Raw genomic sequence first — 23,966 nt, forward strand, 5'->3', positions numbered from 1 at the left:
TTTGACTAATTTAATACACTATGAGTGAATTGGTCAGAAAACATATGACTTTTTTAAATAGGGGGACTAGATACATGAAGTGCTTTCATTTTTCTAAATGGTGAAACAGATATGTATGAAAATATCCTCAAATAAAAGGTGACATTATATACTGTCACCTCATATGAAACATTTGATCTGAAATCCAAAATGTTGGAGTTTAGAGCCACATTTAAAATGTTATCTTCACTGTCGAAATAGATATGGTGTGGACTGTATACTCAATACAATCTAAATCTGATACCTCACTGTCTGTCTTTTGACTGATACTGCTTTTAAACTGGTCTGGTCAGTCTACTCAAATATTTGTACTATACATGTTTCTATCTGCAGGCAAAACTTTGATAATTTGTAATTTATAATATGATACTTTAATTTACGAATAGATATGGAAGGTTTCAGGACACTGATATATCTAAATATGTTGAAAAAATATACTGCTACTATTTTCACCACCAAAGAATAGCAGTGTGATTTTAATATGATTTGACTCTTTGCAGGCTGTCAGGCTGTCTAGTCACAGAGGAAGGCTGTGATTCTCTGGTCTCAGCTCTGAGGTTAAACCCCTCACACCTGAGAGAGCTGGACCTGAGTAACAATGACCTGAAGGATTCAGGCGTGAAGCTGCTCTCTGCTGGACTAGGGAATCCCCACTGTAAACTGGAGACTCTGAAGTAAGTATTATCAGATATGAAAGTACTTTATGCATGTAGTTCTCCCATTTGAAAAAGTCGTAATTATTCGGACATATTACTTATAGTGTATTAAAGTAGTCATAAGTTTAGCATGTTGTCCCATATTCCATGCCTGCTGTCACTTTTCTCTAAGACAGAACGCAGAAGCAGACCAGGTGAGTAAAATGAAGGTGAGTATTTATTGGTAGTCTTGATGTGTAATTTGAGTGATCCAGGAGACGGAGCGGCAGCGGAGGTGAGTTGATGAGAGTAGATGGGTGGATTCAATGACGTCACTGTATCCACCGACGGCCAGGCAAGGGAGTTGAATGTTCCGGGAGGATGACTGTAGACAGAGTAAACGGGGGGGGGGAGTAACCAGTAACAAGAACAAAACAACAAGGCTAGCTCAGGAAACATGAGGCTGTTCGTTGCTAACGATCCAGCAGGGAATGGATGTCAGCTCAGGGCTTATGAAGAGGTGATGATCAGGACCAGGTGTGCAGAAGGTTGATGAGATGCAGGTGTAGGGTAATCACTAGATCTCCCGCCTAACTTCGTCGCCTGGCAACCAGATAGGTTTCTGAACGCACCCTTAGACTCCAAACAGAAAACAGTCAGCTCAGGCAGAAACAGACTCAGGAAGCGGGATTCCTGACACCTGCAGTGAGGCTTGTGATTCTACTAACAAAGATCAAACCCCCTCTGTTATTGGTAATGGTGAGAGGTTAGCATGTTTTGTTGTAGCCTCTGTTATTGGTAATGGTGAGAGGTTAGCATGTTTTGTTGTAGCCTCTGTTATTGGTAATGGTGAGAGGTTAGCATGTTTTGTTGTAGTCTCTGTTATTGGTAATGGTGAGAGGTTAGCATGTTTTGTTGTAGTCTCTGTTATTGGTAATGGTGAGAGGTTAGCATGTGTTGTTGTAGCCTCTGTTATTGGTAATGGTGAGAGGTTAGCATGTTTTGTTGTAACCTCTGTTATTGGTAATGGTGGGAGGTTAGCATGTTTTGTTGTAGCCTCTGTAATTGGTAATGGTGAGAGGTTAGCATGTTTTGTTGTAGTCTCTGTTATTGGTAATGGTGAGAGGTTAGCATGTTTTGTTGTAGCCTCTGTTATTGGTAATGGTGGGAGGTTAGCATGTTTTGTTGTAGCCTCTGTAATTGGTAATGGTGAGAGGTTAGCATGTTTTGTTGTAGCCTCTGTAACTCTCTCACTCATTATTATTCATGATCTTTCTCAATCATGGTAGTCACAGGCTTGATGTAGTCATTGCAGTCAAAGAATATGGGACCAAATAATAAACTTTTGACTAATTTAATACACTATGAGTGAATTGGTCAGAAAACATATGACTTTTTTAAATAGGGGGACTAGATACATGAAGTGCTTTCATTTTTCTAAATGGTGAAACAGATATGTATGAAAATATCCTCAAATAAAAGGTGACATTATATACTGTCACCTCATATGAAACATTTGATCTGAAATCCAAAATGTTGGAGTTTAGAGCCACATTTAAATTGTTATCTTCACTGTCGAAATAGATATGGTGTGGACTGTATACTCAATACAATCTAAATCTGATACCTCACTGTCTGTCTTTTGACTGATACTGCTTTTAAACTGGTCTGGTCAGTCTACTCAAATATTTGTACTATACATGTTTCTATCGGCAGGCAATACTTTGATCATTTGTCATTTTTAATGATACATTCATTTACGAATAGATATGGAAGGTTTCATATGTTGAAAAATTATACTGCTACTATTTTCACCACCAAAGAATAGCAGTGTGGTTTTAATATGATTTGACTCTTGCAGGCTGTCAGGCTGTCTAGTCACAGAGGAAGCCTGTGATTCTCTGGCCTCAGTTTTCAGTTCAAACCCCTCACACCTGAGAGAGCTGGACCTGAGTAACAATGACCTGAAGGATTCAGGCGTGAAGCTGCTCTCTGTTGGACTAGGGAATCCCCACTGTAAACTGGAGACTCTGAGGTCAGTATTATCAGATATGAAAGTACTTTATGCATGTAGTTCTCCCATTTGAAAAAGTCGTAATTATTCGGACATATTACTTATAGTGTATTAAAGTAGTCATAAGTTTAGCATGTTGTCCCATATTCCATGCCTGCTGTCACGTTTCTCTAAGACAGAACCCAGAAGCAGACCAGGACAAGGTGAGTATTTATTGGTAGTCTTGATGTGTAATTTGAGTGATCCAGGAGACGGAGCGGCAGCGGAGGTGAGTTGATGAGAGTAGATGGGTGGATTCAATGACGTCACTGTATCCACCGACGGCCAGTCAAGGGAGTTGAATGTTCCGGGAGGATGACTGTAGACAGAGGAAACGGGGGGGGGAGTAACCAGTAACAAGAACAAAACAACAAGGCTAGCTCAGGAAACATGAGGCTGTTCGTTGCTAACGATCCAGCAGGGAATGGATGTCAGCTCAGGGCTTATGAAGAGGTGATGATCAGGACCAGGTGTGCAGAAGGTTGATGAGATGCAGGTGTAGGGTAATCACTAGATCTCCCGCCTAACTTCGTCGCCTGGCAACCAGACAGGGTGCGTTCAGAAACCTTAGACTCCAAACAGAAAACAGTCAGCTCAGGCAGAAACAGACTCAGGAAGCGGGATTCCTGACACCTGCAGTGAGGCTTGTGATTCTACTAACAAAGATCAAACCCCCTCTGTTATTGGTAATGGTGAGAGGTTAGCATGTTTTGTTGTAGTCTCTGTTATTGGTAATGGTGAGAGGTTAGCATGTTTTGTTGTAGCCTCTGTTATTGGTAATGGTGAGAGGTTAGCATGTTCTGTTGTAGACTCTGTAACTTTCTCTCTCATTATTATTGATGATTCATTCATGATTTGTATTAATCATGTTATCATCAGGATTAATTTAGTGTTTAGAAACATGTTATCTACTCACTTAGACAGAAAATTATCCAGTCATCATCCACCATTTTATTATTGGGCAAAACACAACCAAAACAAACTGCAAATGCAACCAACTAGTTTACAACCAAACACTAATCTTTTGACTACTTTAATACACTATGAGTGAATTGGTCAAAATACTTAGGACTTCTTCAAATAGGGGGACTAGATACATAAAGTGCTTTCATTTTTAAACGTGAAACAGATATGTATGAAAATATCCTCAAATAAAAGGTGACATTTTATACTGTCACCTCAAATGAAACATTTGATCTCAAATCCAAAATGTTGGAGTATAGAGCCACATTTAAAATGTTATCTTCACTGTCAAAATAGATATGGTGTGGACTGTATACTCAATACAATCTAAATCTGATACCTCACTGTCTGTCTTTTGACTGATACTGCTTTTAAACTGGTCTGGTCAGTCTACTCAAATATTTGTACTATACATGTTTCTATCTGCAGGCAAAACGTTGATAATTTGTAATTTATAATATGATACATTAATTTCTGAATAGATATGGAAGGTTTCAGGACACTGATATATCTGAATATGTTGAAGAAATATACTGCCACTATTTTCACCACCAAAGAATATCAGTGTGGTTTTAATATGATTTGACTCTTTGCAGGCTGTCAGGCTGTCTAGTCACAGAGGAAGGCTGTGCTTCTCTGGTCTCAGCTCTGGAGTCAAACCCCTCACACCTGAGAGAGCTGGACCTGAGTAACAATGACCTGAAGGATTCAGGAGTGAAGCTGCTCTCTGCTGGACTGGGGAAACCCCACTGTAAACTGGAGACTCTGAGGTCAGTATTCCTGTAGTTGGTCAACAAGTGATAACTGTTCACCAGATCCACATGTGTTTACCAGACACACATAGTCCACACCATATGTGTTTGGACAGTGAAGCTTAAAGTTTTAAATTTGGTGCTATGCTCCAGCATGTATCTTCTCACTTAGACAGAAAACATCCACCATTTTAATATTGTGCAAAACATAACCCAAAACACAACCAAAACAAACTGCAAATGCAACACACGACTTTGAGTCACAAGCTTGATGTAGTTGTTGCATTAAAGGAATATGGGACCAAATACTAAACGTTTGACTATTTTAATACACTATGAGTGATTTGGTCAGAATACTTATGACTTCTTCAAATGGGGGGACTAGATACATAAAGTGCTTTTATTTGTCTAAATGGTGAAACAGATATGAATTAAAATATCCTCAAATAAAAGGTGACATTATATACTGTCACCTCACATGAAACATTTGATCTGAAATCCAAAATGTTAGAGTTTAGAACCACATTTAAAATGTTATCTTCACTGTCGAAATAGATATGGTGTGGACTGTATACTCAATACAATCTAAATCTGATACCTCACTGTCTGTCTTTTGACTGATACTGCTTTTAAACTGGTCTGGTCAGTCTACTCAAATATTTGTATTATACATGTTTCTATCTGCAGGCAAAACTTTGATAATTTGTCATTTCTAATAATGATACATTAATTTATGAATATATATGGCAGGTTTCAGGAGACTGATGTATCTGAATATGTTAATAAAAATATACTGCTTCTATTTTCACCACCAAAGCATAGCAGTGTGATTTTAATATGATTTGACTCTTTGCAGGCTGTCAGGCTGTGGAGTCACAGAGGAAGGCTGTGCTTCTCTGGTCTCAGCTCTGAGGTCAAACCCCTCACACCTGAGAGAGCTGGACCTGAGTAACAATGACCTGAAGGATTCAGGAGTGAAGCTGCTCTCTGCTGGACTGGGGAATCCCCACTGTAAACTGGAGACTCTGAGGTCAGTATTCCTGTAGTTGGTCAACAAGTGATAACTGTTCACCAGATCCACATGTGTTTACCAGACACACATAGTCCACACCATATATGTTTGGACAGTGAAGCTTACAGTTTTAAATGTGGTGCTATGCTCCAGCATTTTGGATTTGAGATCGAATGTTTCATATTAGGTGACAGTACAGAATGTCACCTTTTATTTAAAGGTATTCATACATATACAGTCGTGGCCAAAAGTTTTGAGAATGACACAAATATTAATTTTCACAAGTCTACTGCTTCAGTGTCTTTAGATATTTTTGTCAGATGTTACTATGGAATACTGAAGTATAATTACAAGCATTTCATAAGTGTCAAAGGCTTTTATTGACAATCACATGAAGTTGAAGCAATGAGTCAATATTTGCAGTGCTGACCCTTCTTTTTCAAGACCTCTGCAATCTGCCCTGGCATGCTGTCAATTAACTTCTGGGCCACATCCTGACTGATGGCAGCCCATTCTTGCATAATCAATGCTTGGAGTTTGTCAGAATTTGTGGGTTTTTGTTTGTCCACCTGCCTCTTGAGGATTGACCACAAGTTCTCAATGGGATTAAGGTCTGGGGAGTTTCCTGGCCATGGACCCAAAATATCGATGTTTTGTTCCCAGAGCCACTTAGTTATCACTTTTGCCTTATGGCAAGGTGCTCCATCATGCTGGAAAAGGCATTGTTCGTCACCAAACTGTTCCTGACTGGTTGGGAGAAGTTGCTCTCGGAGGATGTGTTGGTACCATTCTTTATTCATGGCTGTGTTCTTAGGCAAAATTGTGAGTGAGCCCACTCCCTTGGCTGAGAAGCAACCCCACACATGAATGGTCTCAGGATGCTTTACTGTTGGCATGACACAGGACTGATGGTAGCGCTCACCTTGCCTTCTCCGGACAAGCTTTTTTCCGGATGCCCCAAACAATCGGAAAGGGGATTCATCAGAGAAAATGACTTTACCCCAGTCCTCAGCAATCCAATCCCTGTACCTTTTTCAGAATATCAGTCTGTCCCTGATGTTTTTCCTGGAGAGAAGTGGCTTCTTTGCTGCCCTTCTTGACACCAGGCCATCCTCCGAAAAACTCACACCTGCCTGCTGCCATTCCTGAGCAAGCTCTGTACTGGTGGTGCCCCGATCCCGCAGCTGAATCAACTTTAGGAGACGGTCCTGGCGTTTGCTGGACTTTCTTGGGCGCCCTGAAGCCTTCTTCACAACAATTGAACCGCTCTCCTTGAAGTTCTTGATGATCCAATAAATGGTTGATTTAGGTGCAATCTTACTGGTAGCAATATCCTTGCCTGTGAAGCCCTTTTTGTGCAAAGCAATGATGACGACACGTGTTTCCTTGCAGGTAACCATGGTTGACAGAGGGAGAACAATGATTCCAAGCACCACCCTCCTTTTGAAGCTTCCAGTCTGTTATTCGAACTCAATCAGCATGACAGAGTGATCTCCAGCCTTGTCCTCGTCAACACTCACACCTGTGTTACCGAGAGAATCACTGACATGATGTCAGCTGGTCCTTTTGTGGCAATGTTTTTGGGGGATTCAGTTCATTTGCATGGCAAAGAGGAACTTGGCAATTATTTGCAATTGATCTGATCACTCTTCATAACATTCTCGAGTATACGCAAATTGGCATCATACAAACTGAGGCAGCAGACTTTGTGAAAATTAATATTTGTGTCATTCTCAAAACTTTTGGCCAAGACTGTATTTTTTACCGTTTTAGATATGAAAGCACTTTCGGCATCTAAACTCAGCAAAAAAAGAAACATCCCTTTTTCAGGACCCTGTCTTTCAAAGATAATTCGTAAAAATCAAAATAACTTCACAGATCTTCATTGTAAAGGGTTTAAGCACTGTTTCCCCATGCTTGTTCAATGAACCATAAACAATTAATGAACATGCACCTGTGGAACGGTCATTAAGACACTAACAGCTTACAGATGGTAGGCAATGAAGGTCACAGTTATGATAACTTAGGACACTAAAGAGGCCTTTCTACTGACTCTGAAAAACACCCAAAGAAAGATGCCTAGAGTCCCTGCTCATCTGTGTGAACGTGCATTAGGCATGCTGCAAGGAGGCATGAGGACTGCAAATGTGGCCAGGGCAATAAATTGCAATGTCCGTACTATGAGACGCCTAAGACAGCGCTACAGGGAGACAGGACGGACAGCTGTTCGTCCTCACAGTGGCAGACCATGTGTAACAACACCTGCGCAGGATCGGTACATCTGAACATCACACCTGCGGGACAGGTACAGGATGGCAACAACTGCCCGAGTTACACCAGGAATGCACAATCCCTCCATCAGTGCTCAGACTGTCCTCAATAGGCTGAGAGAGGCTGGGCTGAGGGCTTGTAGGCCTGTTGTAAGGCAGGTCCTCACCAGACATCACCGGCAACAACGTCGCCTATGGGCACAAACCCACCGTTGCTGGACCAGACAGGACTGTCAAAAAGTGCTCTTCACTGACGAGTCGAGGTTTTGGCTCACCAGGGGTGAGGGTCGGATTCGCGTTTATCGTCGAAGGAATGAGCGTTACACCGAGGCCTGTACTCTGGAGCGGGATTGATTTGGAGGTGGAGGGTCCGTCATGGTCTGGGGCAGTGTGTCACAGCATCATCGGACTGAGCTTGATGTCATTGCAGGCAATCTCAATGCTGTGCGTTACAGGGAAGACATCCTCCTCTCTCATGTGGTACCCTTCCTGCAGGCTCATCCTGACATGACCCTCCAGCATGACAATGCCACCAGCCATACAGCATGTTCTGTGCGTGATTTCCTGCAAGACAGGAATGTCAGTGTTCTGCCATGGCCAGCGAAGAGCCCGAAATCTCAGTCCCATTGAGCACATCTGGGACCTGTTGGATCGGAGGGTGAGGGCTAGGGCCATTCCCCCCAGAAATGTCCAGGAACTTGCAGGTGCCTTGGTGGAAGAGTGGGGTAATCTCACATCAAGAACTGGCAAATCTGGTGCAGTCCATGAGGAAGAGATGCACTGCAGTTCTTGATGCAGCTGGTGGCCACACCAGATACTGACTGTTACTTTTGATTTTGACCCCCCCCCTTTGTTCAGGGACACATTATTCCATTTCTGTTAGTCACATGTCTGTGGAACTTGTTCAGTTTATGTCTCAGTTGTTGAATCTTGTTATGTTCATACAAATATTTACACATGTTAAGTTTTCTGAAAATAAACGCAAATGACAGTGAGAGGACGTTTCTTTTATTGCTGAGTTTAGTTCTCCCATTTGAAGAAGTCTTAATTATTTGGACAAATTTATTTAATCATAAGTTTAGTATTTAGTCCCATATTCCATGCCTGCAGTGATTACATCAAGCCTGTGATTCTACTAACTTGTTGAATTCATTTACAGTTTGTCTTGGTTGTGTTTTGGATGATGTTTTTCCTAATAGAAACTGAATGGTGAATAATGTCCTGTCATTTTGGAGTCACTTCACTTGTATTGTCAGTAAGAATAGATGTTTCTGAACACTTCTACATTCATGTGGATGCTACCATGATTATGAATAATCAGGAATTAATTGTGAATAATGAGGAATGAGCCTCTGTTATTGGTGATGGTGAGAGGTTAGCATGTTTTGTTGTAGTCTCTGTTATTGGTAATGGTGAGAGGTTAGCATGTGTTGTTGTAGCCTCTGTTATTGGTAATGGTGAGAGGTTAGCATGTGTTGTTGTAGCCTCTGTTATTGGTAATGGTGAGAGGTTAGCATGTTTTGTTGTAGCCTCTGTTATTGGTAATGGTGAGAGGTTAGCCTGTTTTGTTGTAGCCTCTGTTATTGGTTATGGTGAGAGGTTAGCATGTTTTGTTGTAGCCTCTGTTATTGGTAACGGTGAGAGGTTAGCATGTTGTGTTGTATCCTCTGTTATTGGTAATGGTGAGAGGTTAGCATGTTTTCTTGTAGCCTCTGTTATTGGTAATGGTGAGAGGTTAGCATGTTTTGTTGTATCCTCTGTTATTGGTAATGGTGAGAGGTTAGCATGTTTTGTTGTAGTCTCTGTTATTGGTAATGGTGAGAGGTTAGCATGTTTTGTTGTAGCCTCTGTTATTGGTAATGGTGAGAGGTTAGCATGTTTTATTGTAGCCTCTGTTATTGGTAATGGTGAGAGGTTAGCATGTTTTGTTGTATCCTCTGTTATTGGTAATGGTGAGAGGTTAGCATGTTTTGTTGTAGCCTCTGTTATTGGTAATGGTGAGAGGTTAGCATGTTTTGTTGTAGCCTCTGTTATTGGTAATGGTGAGAGGTTAGCATGTTTTGTTGTAGCCTCTGTTATTGGTAATGGTGAGGGGTTAGCATGTTTTGTTGTAGTCTCTGTTATTGGTAATGGTGAGAGGTTAGCATGTTTTGTTGTATCCTCTGTTATTGGTAATGGTGAGAGGTTAGCATGTTTTGTTGTAGCCTCTGTTATTGGTAATGGTGAGAGGTTAGCATGTTTTGTTGTAGCTTTGTAACTTTCTCACTATTATTCATGATTCATTCATGATTTTTCTTAATCATGGCATCATCAGGATGCTTTTAGTAGTGTTTAGAAACATGTTATCTACTCACTTATAAATAAAATGACTCCAGTCACCATCTGTAATGAACACGATGGGAGACAGAGAGCTGGTTTCAAGTGCAGGGCTCAGCAGGTGTTTATTGTAAAGGACCACAGGTCCAGGGCTCAGCAGGTGTTTATTGTAAAGGACCACAGGTCCAGGGGCAGGCAGAAGATCAAAAAGGGTCCAAAAATGCAACAGGCAGGGAAAAGGCCGTGGTCCGGGAGATCAGGCAATAGGTTGATAACAGGAAATCCAATGGGCTAAGGTACAGGCAGGGAATAGGTTGATAACAGGAAATCCAATGGGCTAAGGTACAGGCAGGGAATAGGTTGATAACAGGAAATCCAATGGGCTAAGGTACAGGCAGGGAATAGGTTGATAACAGGAAATCCAATGGGCTAAGGTACAGGCAGGGAATAGGTTGATAACAGGAAATCCAATGGGCTAAGGTACAGGCAGGGAATAGGTTGATAACAGGAAATCCAATGGGCTAAGGTACAGGCAGGGAATAGGTTGATAACAGGAAATCCAATGGGCTAAGGTACAGGCAGGGAATAGGTTGATAACAGGAAATCCAATGGGCTAAGGTACAGGCAGGGAATAGGTTGATAACAGGAAATCCAATGGGCTAAGGTACAGGCAGGGAATAGGTTGATAACAGGAAATCCAATGGGCTAAGGTACAGGCAGGGAATAGGTTGATAACAGGAAATCCAATAGGCTAAGGTACAGGCAGGGAATAGGTTGATAACAGGAAATCCAATGGGCTAAGGTACAGGCAGGGAATAGGTTGATAACAGGAAATCCAATGGGCTAAGGTACAGGCAGGGAATAGGCAAAAGGCGTCGTTAGGGAGGCAGGGAGGCAGGCAAAAACTATCATACACGGGAGGAGTAAATTAAAGGAAACTCAGCGCTCCGAATAGCCGTGTGTCGCAAATCAAACATTACATCACAATGATGGGGGTGCAAAGAACTGAACTAAATAGAGTTTGATAATGACATACAGGTGTGTGAACAGGTGATCAGAATTCAGGTGACTGGGATCTGGAGAGTGAGCTGCGTTCAGGGGGATCTACGTGTTTGAGAGTGTGAGCTGGAAGCAGACGTTACACCATCCACCATTTTAATATTGGGCAAAACACAACCCAAAACACAACCAAAACAAACTGAAAAATCAATCAACGAGTTTGAGTCACAAGCTTGATGTAGTCGCTGCGTTCAAGGAATATCGGATCAAATACTCAACTTGTGACTACTTTAAGCCACTATGAGTGAATTGGTCAGAAAACATATGACTTCTTTAAATAGGGGGACTAGATACATAAAGTGCTTTCATTTTTCTAAATAATGAAACAGATATGTATGAAAATATCCTCAAATAAAAGGTGACATTATATACTGTCACCTCATATGAAACATTTGATCTGAAATCCAAAATGTTAGAGTTTAGAACCACATTTAAATTGTTATCTTCACTGTCAAAATAGATATGGTGTGGACTGTATACTCAATACAATCTAAATCTGATACCTCACTGTCTGTCTTTTGACTGATACTGCTTTTAAACTGGTCTGGTCAGTCTACTCAAATATTTGTACTATATATGTTTCTATCTGCAGGTAACACATTGATAATTTGTAATTTATAATATGATACATTCATTTCTGAATAGATATGGAAGGTTTCAGGACACTGATATATCTGAATATGTTGAAGAAATATACTGCCACTATTTTCACCACCAAAGAATATCAGTGTGGTTTTAACATGATTTGACTCTTTGCAGGCTGTCAGGCTGTCTAGTCACAGAGGAAGGCTGTGCTTCTCTGGTCTCAGCTCTGAGGTCAAACCCCTCACACCTGAGAGAGCTGGACCTGAGCTACAATCACCCAGGAGACTCAGGAGTCAGACTGCTCTCTGCTGGACTGGAGGATCCACACTGCAGACTGGAGAAACTCAAGTATGTGGAGGGTTTATGTCAATGTTCATATCAGACATGTTTGACTTTTCAGGCTAGTTAATACAAACATTCTGACCACCACTTGGACAAAGCTATATGCTGTGTGTGTGTGTGTGTGTGTGTGTGTGTGTGTGTGTGTGTGTGTGTGTGTGTGTGTGTGTGTGTGTGTGTGTGTGTGTGTGTGTGTGTGTGTTAGTTCAGGTGTATCCCTCAATGACTGTCTGTTCTTCTGCTTACCGCTACAGTGTGGAACATGGTGGAGAGAACAGAATGAAACCTGGACTTAGAAAATGTGAGTGTTGACTGCTGTGAAGAATATGACTAAGAATAAGTCTTAATTCAAGTTAAGTCAAAGACCACCATCATTACTGACTTGGTCATATTAAATATCAGCTGTAGTTCTACAGAAGCAGAAATCAGGGACACCAACGTTTACAAAGAGTTGATGTGTGTGTGTGTGTGTGTGTGTGTGTGTGTGTGTGTGTGTGTAATTAATGTGAATAAGTGTGTTTTATATTACCATACAGTATAACATATGATCATTCAACAAGTCTCAAGTTACCTTAACTTCTCCTTTTGATACCTAGAAACATCTACATTTAAATGAATTAGTGAAAAGTGAGTTAACATTCTAATGTGAATGATGATGATTTCTAATATTGTGTCTGGTTTCATCCATCAGATGTCTGTGATCTCACACTGGACCCAAACACAGTAAACAGACGCCTCTCTCTGTCTGAGGAGAACAGAAAGGTGACATGGAGGAGAGAGAAGCAGCCGTATCCTGATCACCCAGAGAGATTTGAGGACTATAGACAGGTGCTGTGTAGAGAGGGTCTGACTGGGCGCTGTTACTGGGAGGTAGAGTGGAGTGGGATAATGGGGGCTGGTATAGGAGTGACATATAAAGGAATCAGCAGGAGAGGAGGGATTAAGGACTGTTGTATTGGATACAATGACAAGTCCTGGTGTCTGTTCTGCGATGACAACAGTTACTCTGCCTGTCATAATAATAACTCCACTACCATAGACGTCCCCTCCTCCAGCTGGTATAATAATAACTCCACTACCATAGACGTCCCCTCCTCCAGCTGGTATAATAATAACTCCACTACCATAGACGTCCCCTCCTCCAGCTGGTATAATAATAACTCCACTACCATAGACGTCCCCTCCTCCAGCTCCCACAGAGTAGGAGTGTATCTGGACTGGTCAGCCGGCACTCTGTCCTTCTATAGAGCCTCCTCTGACACACTGACCCACCTGATCACATTCACCTCCACATTCACTGAGCCCCTCTATCCAGGGTTTGGGGTTGATTATGAATCCTCAGTGTCCCTGAAATAATAACTGGACACACACACACACACACACACACACACACACACACACACACACACACACACACACACACAAACTGGACACACGCACACACTGGACACAGACACACGCACACACTGGACACAGACACACACACACACTGGACACAGACACACACACACACACTGGACACACACACACACACACACAGGACACACACACACACACCAACACACTGGACACACACACACACACTGGACACACACACACACTGAACATACACACAGGACACACACACACACACTGGATATACACACACTCAACACACACACACACACACTGGAAACAAATTGGACACACACACACTGGACACAAAATGCACACACACTCACAGACATTCTGGACACACACACACACACACTGGACACAAACTGGACACACACATAAACATACACTCAACACACACACACACTGAACACACACACAAACACTGGGCACATACTCACACACACACACACACACACACACTCTGGACATACACACACACACTTGACACAGACACTGGACACACACACACATTTTGGACACACACACTCACACACACACACACAGGACACACACACACACTGGACACACACACACACTGGACACAAACTGGACACACACATATACACACACACACACACTGAACACACACACACTGAACACACACACACACTGAACACACACACACACACTGAACACACACACACACTGGGCACATACTCACACACACTGGACACACACACACTCTGGACACACACACACACACTTGACACAGACACTGGACACACACACGCACTGGACAGGTCCCCCTCTCCATGTAATCTGATTCATTATGATATAGGATCAGGTCCCCCCTCTCCATGTAATCTGATTCATTATGATCTAGGATCAGGTCCCCCCCTCTCCATGTAATCTGATTCATTATGATCTAGGATCAGGTCCCCCCTCTCCATGTAATCTGATTCATTATGATCTAGGATCAGGTCCCCCCTCTCCATGTAATCTGATTCATTATGATCTAGGATCAGGTCCCCCCTCTCCATGTAATCTGATTCATTATGATCTAGGATCAGGTCCCCCCTCTCCATTTAATCTGATTCATTATGATCTAGGATCAGGTCCCCCCTCTCCATTTAATCTGATTCATTATGATCTAGGATCAGGTCCCTCCTCTCCATGTAATCTGATTCATTATGGTCTAGGATCAGGTCCCCCCTCTCCATGTAATCTGATACACGTACATACATACATACACACTGTATATATACACGTACATACATACATACACACTGTATATATATACACGTACATACACACTGTATATATATACACGTACATACATACATACACACTGTATATATATACACGTACATACATACATACACACTGTATATATATACACGTACATACATACATACACACTGTATATATATACACATACATACATACACACTGTATATATATACACATACATACATACACACTGTATATATATACACGTACATACATACATACACACTGTATATATATATACACGTACATACATACATACACACTGTATATATATACATACACGTACATACATACATACACACTGTATATATATACATACACGTACATACATACATACACGTACATACATACATACACACTGTATATATATACATACACGTACATACATACATACACACTGTATATATATACATACACGTACATACATACATACATACACACTGTATATATATACATACGTGTACATACATACATACATACACACTGTATATATATACATACATACATACACACTGTATATATATACAGAAATCCACTGTTTATTTGAGGTAAAAAGGGATGACCAGAGAGTACCCATGAAGTTGTACAACATTTGACAAGACAGTCAAGACCTAAGCAGTGTGCCAGATGACCTTTGGCCTCCAATATAGGCCCCTTTCTGTGTTTGCTAAAATTGCAGCGATGCACACGCAATTTGGTTGTAGAAACTCCTCCATTCTAATGAGGAAACCACTAGTTATGGATGTAGTATATCTGCTAATGAGGAAACCACTAGTTATGGATGTAGTATATCTGCTAATGAGGAAACCACTAGTTATGGATGTAGTATATCTGCTAATGAGGAAACCACTAGTTATGGATGTAGTATATTTGGTAATGAGGAAACCACTAGTTATGGATGTAGTATATCTGGTAATGAAGAAACCACTAGTTATGGATGTAGTATATCTGGTAATGAGAAAACCACTAGTTATGGATGTAGTATATCTGGTCATGAGGAAACCACTAGTTATGGATGTAGTATATCTGGTAATGAGGAAACCACTAGTTATGGATGTAGTATATCTGGTAATGAGGAAACCACTAGTTATGGATGTAGTATATCTGGTAATGAGGAAACCACTAGTTATGGATGTAGTATATCTGGTAATGAGGAAACCACTAGTTATGGATGTAGTATATCTGGTAATGAGGAAACCACTAGTTATGGATGTAGGATATCTGGTAATGAGGAAACCACTAGTTATGGATGTAGTATATCTGCCTGGAGCAAAAATGGTGAGCGAAGATGATCGTTTTTCACAATGTATTCTGAATATTACAGCGCACTATCAGGACAAGATCAGGAGTGCTACTCAAGTAAACTCACATTAAGTTCTGTCTATTCACTAATTCAGCACTGTGGGGGAAAACTCAGGAGAGTTCTCATAGGCTGACAGCAAAAATAGCCTCCATTTACAGGTTGCATATGAGTGCATTTAACATTACTTTTGGATTATAATTGTAAAGCTCGTTTGAACCTCCTGCTTAATATGTTTGCGTTATTGTCGCAAATCAACTGCTTTACACTTAAAAAACACTTCAACCAGTAAAATGCTCTTTGGCTAGCTTTAACATCAGCCTGACAATGAGGGTTTGTACACTAAGTGTTTAACAAATTGGCCCATAACTTCACCTAACAATAACATAGACCTACTGTAGGACCCATAACTTTATCTAACAACGACATAGACGTAGGACTATAAATCATTTAATATTTCAGGTGAAACATGGACACTAAAATGTCTGTCGTGACGTTTCATAACCTGATCACCAGATAATTTTGTGAATAATCCCACTAGGCTACTCTGTAATGTGTTGTCATTCTAAATGTCCTGAATAAAGGAAAATAGCTCTGTGTGTTGAACAATAGCCTATCCATCAAGGAACAGTTCTCTACACATTATGAGCAAAGTAGGGATGTTGGATCCAACGTGGAGTGTATCTCTGTGCACAAACAGAGTAATGAGACCCTACTGTAAATCAGCCAGACAGTAACACATTATAAACATCGATTTGTTTGGGATGTTGGATCCAACGTGGAGCACGGCATAACTGTCTTTACCAGAGTAATGAATGAAGAAGCACTTTGGTTGTTGTTGCATGTCGTGATGTTTGTCATGTGACTGTCATTCAGAAAATGATTTCGTGGATCAGCTGATGATAGTTGAACATGTGACTGTAAATAAACAGCTACAGTATTAAGAATTATGTGTAATTATTGAAGAACCACGTTAATGACAGTATCCATTTGGGTGTTGTCAATAAAGTTAAGGTGACTCTTGGTTAGAACCATTGGATTTAGCAAACTCTGAAATGATTTAGGATTTCTGTGCCCATGAAAACTGTTTCCCCAGCGTAACATAAGGAGACACTAAATGTTACGTAGGTAGAGAGCATTTCAGAGATCTGAATACAAAAAACTGTCCTAACAGGACAATAACCTAAACCACAAGGCCAAATCTACACTGGAGGAGCTTACCAAGATGACATTGACTGTTCCTGAGTGGCCTAGTTACAGTTTGGACTTAAATCATCTTGAAAGTCAATGCAAGACTTGAAAACGGCTTTCTAGCAATGATCAACAACCAACTTGACAGAACAGGAAGGATTTTAAAAAGAATAATGAATATTCACATGAAGATCAGTCTCCTATTGGATGACATCACGACTTCCCATCAAGCCAACTCCTTGAAGGCCTTACTATGACATCACTCACTCCTTCTAGTTTGCAGTTGTTAAAAAAAACACTATTTTACTCAAAACATTTATTTGTTTCCCATTAGTGTGTTTATACTTTACTGTATTTATATATCACTTTTCAACAGGAAAAGTTTAAAAATGCCTGGAGGACTTCATGGACAATTCATACAGTACAAAAACATATTTGAGTGTAGAATGCCCTTTTAAAAATCACACATTAGTTCAACAACTGCAGTTTGTGTCCCTGTTATATAAGATAGTACTCACTGTATTTACTGGTGTTAATCAGATCAATGTCCCTGTTTTATTAGATAGTACTCACTGTATTTACTGGTGTTAATCAGATCAATGTCCCTGTTTTATTAGATAGTACTCACTGTATTTACTTGTGTTAATCAGATCAATGTCCCTGTTTTATTAGATAGTACTCACTGTATTTACTGGTGTTAATCAGATCAATGTCCCTGTTTTATTAGATAGTACTCACTGTATTTACTGGTGTTAATCAGATCAATGTCCCTGTTTTATAAGATAGTACTCACTGTATTTACTGGTGTTAATCAGATCAATGTCCCTGTTTTATTAGATAGTACTCACTGTATTTACTGGTGTTAATCAGATCAATGCCCCTGTTTTATTAGATAGTACTCACTGTATTTACTGGTGTTAATCAGATCAATGTCCCTGTTTTATTAGATAGTACTCACTGTATTTACTGGTGTTAATCAGTCCTCCAGTCTTCTCTTCTTCGTCCTCCTCTAATGTGACTAATCTCCCCCCTTCATCCTTCGTCTTCATTTTCTTTCACTTCCTCCTCTTCTTTCACAATAACATCCTCCTCCTCTTTCACTCTGAACGCGTCTTCCTCTTCTTTCTCTGTAACGTCTTTCTCTTCTTCTTTCACTGTAACAGCCTCACCCTCTACTTCTTGTTTTACTGTGACATCCTCCTCTTCCTTCTCCTCTTTCACGACAACGTTCAGCCCCAGAGCTTCTTTCTCCGTCCAGCAGACCTCTTCTTTAGCAGGAGGAGAGTAGCTTAGTGAGCGCATGGTCGGGGATGTTAGCTAGCTAGGCTAGTGCTAACTTAACCAGCCAGCTAGTTGACTTACAACGTAAATATTAAATTAAATGGGGTAGCTAGTTGTTTACACATAAGTATGTTTAAATCACAGTTACAGTTAAACCAGGAAAGTGTCTAAAGAACTTGAATGTTCAGACTTTGTCGGCTAGCGAGCTACCGAGGTGGCTGCAGTTGTTGAAGAAGCGTTCCGTCCACTAGATTATACGTCACACTAGAAACATCGCCTGAAAGACACATATCGCCATCTGCTGTCTGGAGGGAGGAAACGCAGTTGAGGATGGAAAACTATTTTTATTCTTCATTGAATTATAATATTATAAAGCAGTTTAGGGAAACATTTTTTTCCTCTCCATCAAATATGAATATTATATCAACACGTACAAAGAGCAACAAGTGTTTGATTAGTTCAGATTTTTATGAGAATTTAAAACAAACTACATCTACTCCACATCTGTATTTCTGATTCAGTCAAATAACTAGATATCAAAATAAGCACCTAGTTATTGATACCCTTGATAAAGATGAGCTAAAATTACTGTATGAAATAAATAAATAAACTTTACCCACTACCAGGATATTTTAGCCCAAAACCTGGTTACCTCTCTGCTAGGAGGCTGAGACTTGGCCATAAGAGGATCTTCCAGCAAGACACATCAACATCCACAAAGAAATGGTTAATTGGGCACAAAAATCAACATTTTTAATGGCCATCTCAGTCTTCGGACTTGAACTCCATTGAAAACCTGTGGTTTGAATTGAACAGGGCAGTCCATAAGACAGACTAAATAAATCAAGGACATGGAGAGATTCTGTATGGAGGAATGGTCTAAGATCCCACCCAATGTGTTCTCTAATCTCATAAAACATTTCAGTGTCGTTATCCTCCCAAGGGGAGGGTGCTGGAGTATTGAAAACATGGGAGGCAATAATTCAGACCCCAACCTTTTGAGAATTACATTTTAAACTAAATCTCTTTCTCTGAGCAATTGTATTAGTATAAAATAATATAATTTCCTTTTTTTGTGTTGGTGTAACAATACATCATGTAGATGTATATAATGAACAGACTAGGTCTATACTGCTCCTACATGGTGTAACAATTCATCATGTAGATGTATATAATGAACAGACTAGGTCTATACTGCTACTACATGGTGTAACAATACATCATGTAGATGTATATAATGAACAGACTAGGTCTATACTGCTCCTACATGGTGTAACAATACATCATGTAGATGTATATAATGAACAGACTAGGTCTATACTGCTCCTACATGGTGTAACAATACATCATGTAGAAGTATATAATGAACAGACTAGGTTCTATCCTATTCTGCTGTATCTGTCTATGTATTACTCATCACATATGTATATACTGTATTCTATCCTATTCTACTGTATCTCTCTATGCATTACTCATCTCATATGTATATACTGTATTCTATCCTATTCTACTGTATCTGTCTATGTATTACTCATCTCATATGTATATACTGTATTCTATACTATTCTACTGTATTTTAGTCTATGCCACTCTGACATTGCTCGTCCAAATATTTATATATTCTTAATTCCATTCCTTTACTTTAGATGTGTGTATTTGTTGTGAAGTTGTTACATATTATTGCACTGTTGTCCTTGAGTGGTCCAGCCAGAGCCCGGACTTGAACCCGATCAAACATCTCTGGAGAGACCTGAAAATAGTTGTGCAGCGATGCTCCCCATCCAACCTGACAGAGCTTGAGAGGATCTGCAGAGAAGAATGGAAGAAACTACCCAAATACAGTTGTGCCAAGCTTCTAGTGTCATACCCAAGAAGACTCAAGGCTGTAATCGCTGCCAAAGGTGTTTCAACAAAGTACTGAGTTAAGGGTCTGAACACTTATGTAAATGTAGGATTGGGCCGTTGTCATCAAACTTCCATGATTAGTAAGAGATCTAAGATACCACCCAATGTGTTCTCTAATCTCATGGTGTTTGGTTTACATGTGTAGTAGAGGGATATTTCCAGTGCAGTACATGTGTAAAGGGTGTTGAGGGATAATTCCAGTACAGTACATGTGTAAAGGGTGTAGAGGGATAATCCCAGTGCAGTACATGTGTAAAGGGTGTAGAGGGATAATCCCAGTGCAGTACATGTGTAAAGGGTGTAGAGGGATAATCCCAGTGCAGTACATGTGTAAAGGGTGTAGAGGGATAATCCCAGTGCAGTACATGTGTAAAGGGTGTTGAGGGATAATCCCAGTGCAGTACATGTGTAAAGGGTGTAGAGGGATTATTCCAGTGCAGTACATGTGTAAAGGGTGTAGAGGGATAGTTCCAGTGCAGTACATGTGTAGAAGGATAATTCCAGTGCAGTACATGTGTAAAGGGTGTAGAGGGATAATCCCAGTGCAGTATATGTGTAAAGGGTGTTGAGGGATAATCCCAGTGCAGTACATGTGTAAAGGGTGTAGAGGGATTATTCCAGTGCAGTACATGTGTAAAGGGTGTAGAGGGATAGTTCCAGTGCAGTACATGTGTAGAAGGATAATCCCAGTGCAGTACATGTGTAAAGGGTGTAGAGGGATTATTCCAGTGCAGTACATGTGTAAAGGGTGTAGAGGGATAGTTCCAGTGCAGTACATGTGTAGAAGGATAATTCCAGTGCAGTACATGTGTAAAGGGTGTAGAGGGATAATCCCAGTGCAGTACATGTGTAAAGGGTGTAGAGGGATTATTCCAGTGCAGTACATGTGTAAAGGGATAATCCCAGTGCAGTACATGTGTAAAGGGTGTAGAGGGATAATCCCAGTGCAGTACATGTGTAAAGGGATAATCCCAGTGCAGTACATGTGTAAAGGGTGTAGAGGGATAATTCCAGTGCAGTACATGTGTAAAGGGATAATCCCAGTGCAGTACATGTGTAAAGGGTGTAGAGGGATTATTCCAGTGCAGTACATGTGTAAAGGGTGTTGAGGGATAATTCCAGTGCAGTACATGTGTAAAGGGTGTTGAGGGATAATCCCAGTGCAGTACATGTGTAAAGGGTGTTGAGGGATAATTCCAGTGCAGTACATGTGTAAAGGGTGTAGAGGGATAATCCCAGTGCAGTACATGTGTAAAGGGTGTTGAGGGATAATCCCAGTGCAGTACATGTGTAAAGGGTGTAGAGGGATAATTCCAGTGCAGTACATGTGTAAAGGGTGTTGAGGGATAATCCCAGTGCAGTACATGTGTAAAGGGTGTAGAGGGATAATCCCAGTGCAGTACATGTGTAAAGGGTGTTGAGGGATAATCCCAGTGCAGTACATGTGTAAAGGGTGTTGAGGGATAATTCCAGTGCAGTGGTTATTGACTGGAGACTTAAAATGCTGAAAACAGGTCCCTAGTGGAATGACAACAACATGGCTGCTTGTTAAAGAAGAGATGGAGAGAGAGACAGAGATAACCATATACATTGCACATGGACCGTAAGAAATCCTGAATGTATTGAAATGCCTGGGCTCGCAGGGGATGTGTTAGTTCATAACCCATCATTTATACCTGTTAATTCATAAACCATCATTTATACCTGTTAATTCATAACCCATCATTTATACCTGTTAATTCATAACCCATCATTTATACCTGTTAGTTCATAACCCATCATTTATACCTGTTAGTTCATAACCCATCATTTATACCTGTTAATTCATAACCCATCATTTATACCTGTTAATTCATAACCCATCATTTATACCTGTTAGTTCATAACCCATCATTTATACCTGTTAGTTCATAACCCATCATTTATACCTGTTAATTCATAACCCATCATTTATACCTGTTAGTTCATAACCCATCATTTATACCTGTTAGTTCATAACCCATCATTTATACCTGTTAATTCATAACCCATCATTTATACCTGTTAATTCATAACCCATCATTTATACCTGTTAATTCATAACCCATAATTTATACCTGTTAATTCATTACCCATCATTTATACCTGTTAGTTCATAACCCATCATTTATACCTGTTAGTTCATAACCCATCATTTATACCTTTTGCTTGAAAGGGGTGGTTCAGGCAGGCTGGCCCGCTCCCTAACCATACTTCTTACTTGACAGGAACTAATGGGGATCCATAATAAACCCTAGGAAGAGTAGCTGCTGCCTTGACAGGAAATAATGGGGATCCATAATAAACCCCAGGAAGAGTAGCTGCTGCCTTGGCAGGAACTAATGGGGATCCATAATAAACCCCAGGAAGAGTAGCTGCTGCCTTGACAGGAAATAATGGGGATCCATAATAAACCCCAGGAAGAGTAGCTGCTGCCTTGACAGGAACTAATGGGGATCCATAATAAACCCCAGGAAGAGTAGCTGCTGCCTTGGCAGGAACTAATGGGGATCCATAATAAACCCCAGGAAGAGTAGAAGAGTAGCTGCTGCCTATATTTGTGTCTCTTTACTCTCGGATTCTAAAAAGCTAATTAGCATCAAAGTAGACGACATGGAAGACTACAAATCCCTGCGAGCTCCTGCATGTCATCTCTAGCCAACACCTTTCACAGAACAGGTCACTGAATTGTCCATTGAAATACATTTTGACAATTGAATCATTGCTACATTAAGGCCTGATTGGTGGAGTGCTGCAGAGACGGTTGTCCTTTTGGAAGGTTCTCCCATCTCCACAGAGTAACTCTGGAGCTCTGTCAGAGTGAACATCGGGTTCTTGTTCACCTCCCTGACCAAGGCCCTTCTCCCACGATTTCTCAGTTTGGCCGGGCAGCCAGCTCTAGGAAGAGTCTTGGTGGTTCCAAACTTCTTCCATTTAAGAATGATGGAGGCCACTGTGTTCTTGGGGACCTTCAATGCTGAAGAAAGTTTTTGGTACCCTTTCCCAGATCTGTTTCACGACACAATCCTGTCTCAGAGCTCTATGGACAATTCCTTTGGACCTCATGGCTTGGTTTTTGCTCTGACATGCACTGTAAACTGTGGGACCTTACATAGACAGGTGTGTGCCTTTCCAAATCATGTCTAATCAATTGAATTTACCGCAGGTGGACTCCAATCAAGTTGTAGAAACATCTCAAGGATAATCAATGGAAACAGGATGCATCTGAGCTCAATTCTGAGTCTCATAGCAAAGGGTCTGAATACTCAAGTAAATACATTTGAAAAAATGTTTTTTTAAAAAAAACTGTTTTTGGTTTGTCATTATGGGGTATTGTGTGTAGATTGATGAGGGGAAAAAATTATTAAATTTTAGAATAAGGCTGTAATGTAACAAAATGTGGAAAAGTGAAGGGGTCTGAATACTTTACGAATGCACTGTATACCGCTGGTAGAGTTTTCTACCATTGGCAGTTTTGTACACAGTCATGTGATACGTGGTACAGAAAAGTCCAATCTTAGGAGAGTACATGGGAGGCACTATACAGTGTGTCTGCAGGCGGCTATCTGGTCAAAACCACT

General features: G+C 40.6%; 1 protein-coding gene and 1 long non-coding RNA gene across 3 annotated transcripts; one reads left to right on the plus strand and one right to left on the minus strand.

The window, feature by feature from the left end:
- Positions 1-894: 894 nt before the first annotated feature.
- On the minus strand, positions 895-18,670 carry LOC145876198 (uncharacterized). 2 transcript variants are annotated; one of them, XR_014391460.1, is made up of 2 exons: positions 18,140-18,670; positions 895-1,059 (listed from the first exon to the last, which is right to left on the minus strand). It is a non-coding gene; the product is annotated as an uncharacterized LOC145876198 (long non-coding RNA). The 2 variants fall into 2 exon arrangements; XR_014391459.1 differs by lacking the exon at positions 895-1,059 and adding an exon at positions 1,830-3,046.
- On the plus strand, positions 11,509-16,937 carry LOC145876193 (stonustoxin subunit beta-like). Its single transcript, XM_082971986.1, has 4 exons — positions 11,509-11,516; positions 11,859-12,032; positions 12,278-12,324; positions 12,715-16,937. The coding sequence occupies exons 1-4, from the start codon at positions 11,509-11,511 to the stop codon at positions 13,377-13,379; spliced, it is 894 nt and encodes a 297-aa protein (XP_082828112.1). The 3' UTR covers positions 13,380-16,937.
- Positions 18,671-23,966: the final 5,296 nt, after the last annotated feature.

This window comes from Salmo salar, unplaced genomic scaffold (assembly GCF_965601325.2).
Source record: "Salmo salar unplaced genomic scaffold, fSalSal1 ptg000472l, whole genome shotgun sequence".
Taxonomy (NCBI): Eukaryota; Metazoa; Chordata; class Actinopteri; order Salmoniformes; family Salmonidae; genus Salmo; species Salmo salar.

Coding starts and splice junctions, on each gene's coding strand:
- LOC145876193 (XM_082971986.1), top strand. Junction 12,033..12,277: donor TGCAGACTGGAGAAACTCAA/GTATGTGGAGGG, acceptor TTACCGCTACAG/TGTGGAACATGGTGGAGAGA. Junction 12,325..12,714: donor GAAACCTGGACTTAGAAAAT/GTGAGTGTTGAC, acceptor TTCATCCATCAG/ATGTCTGTGATCTCACACTG.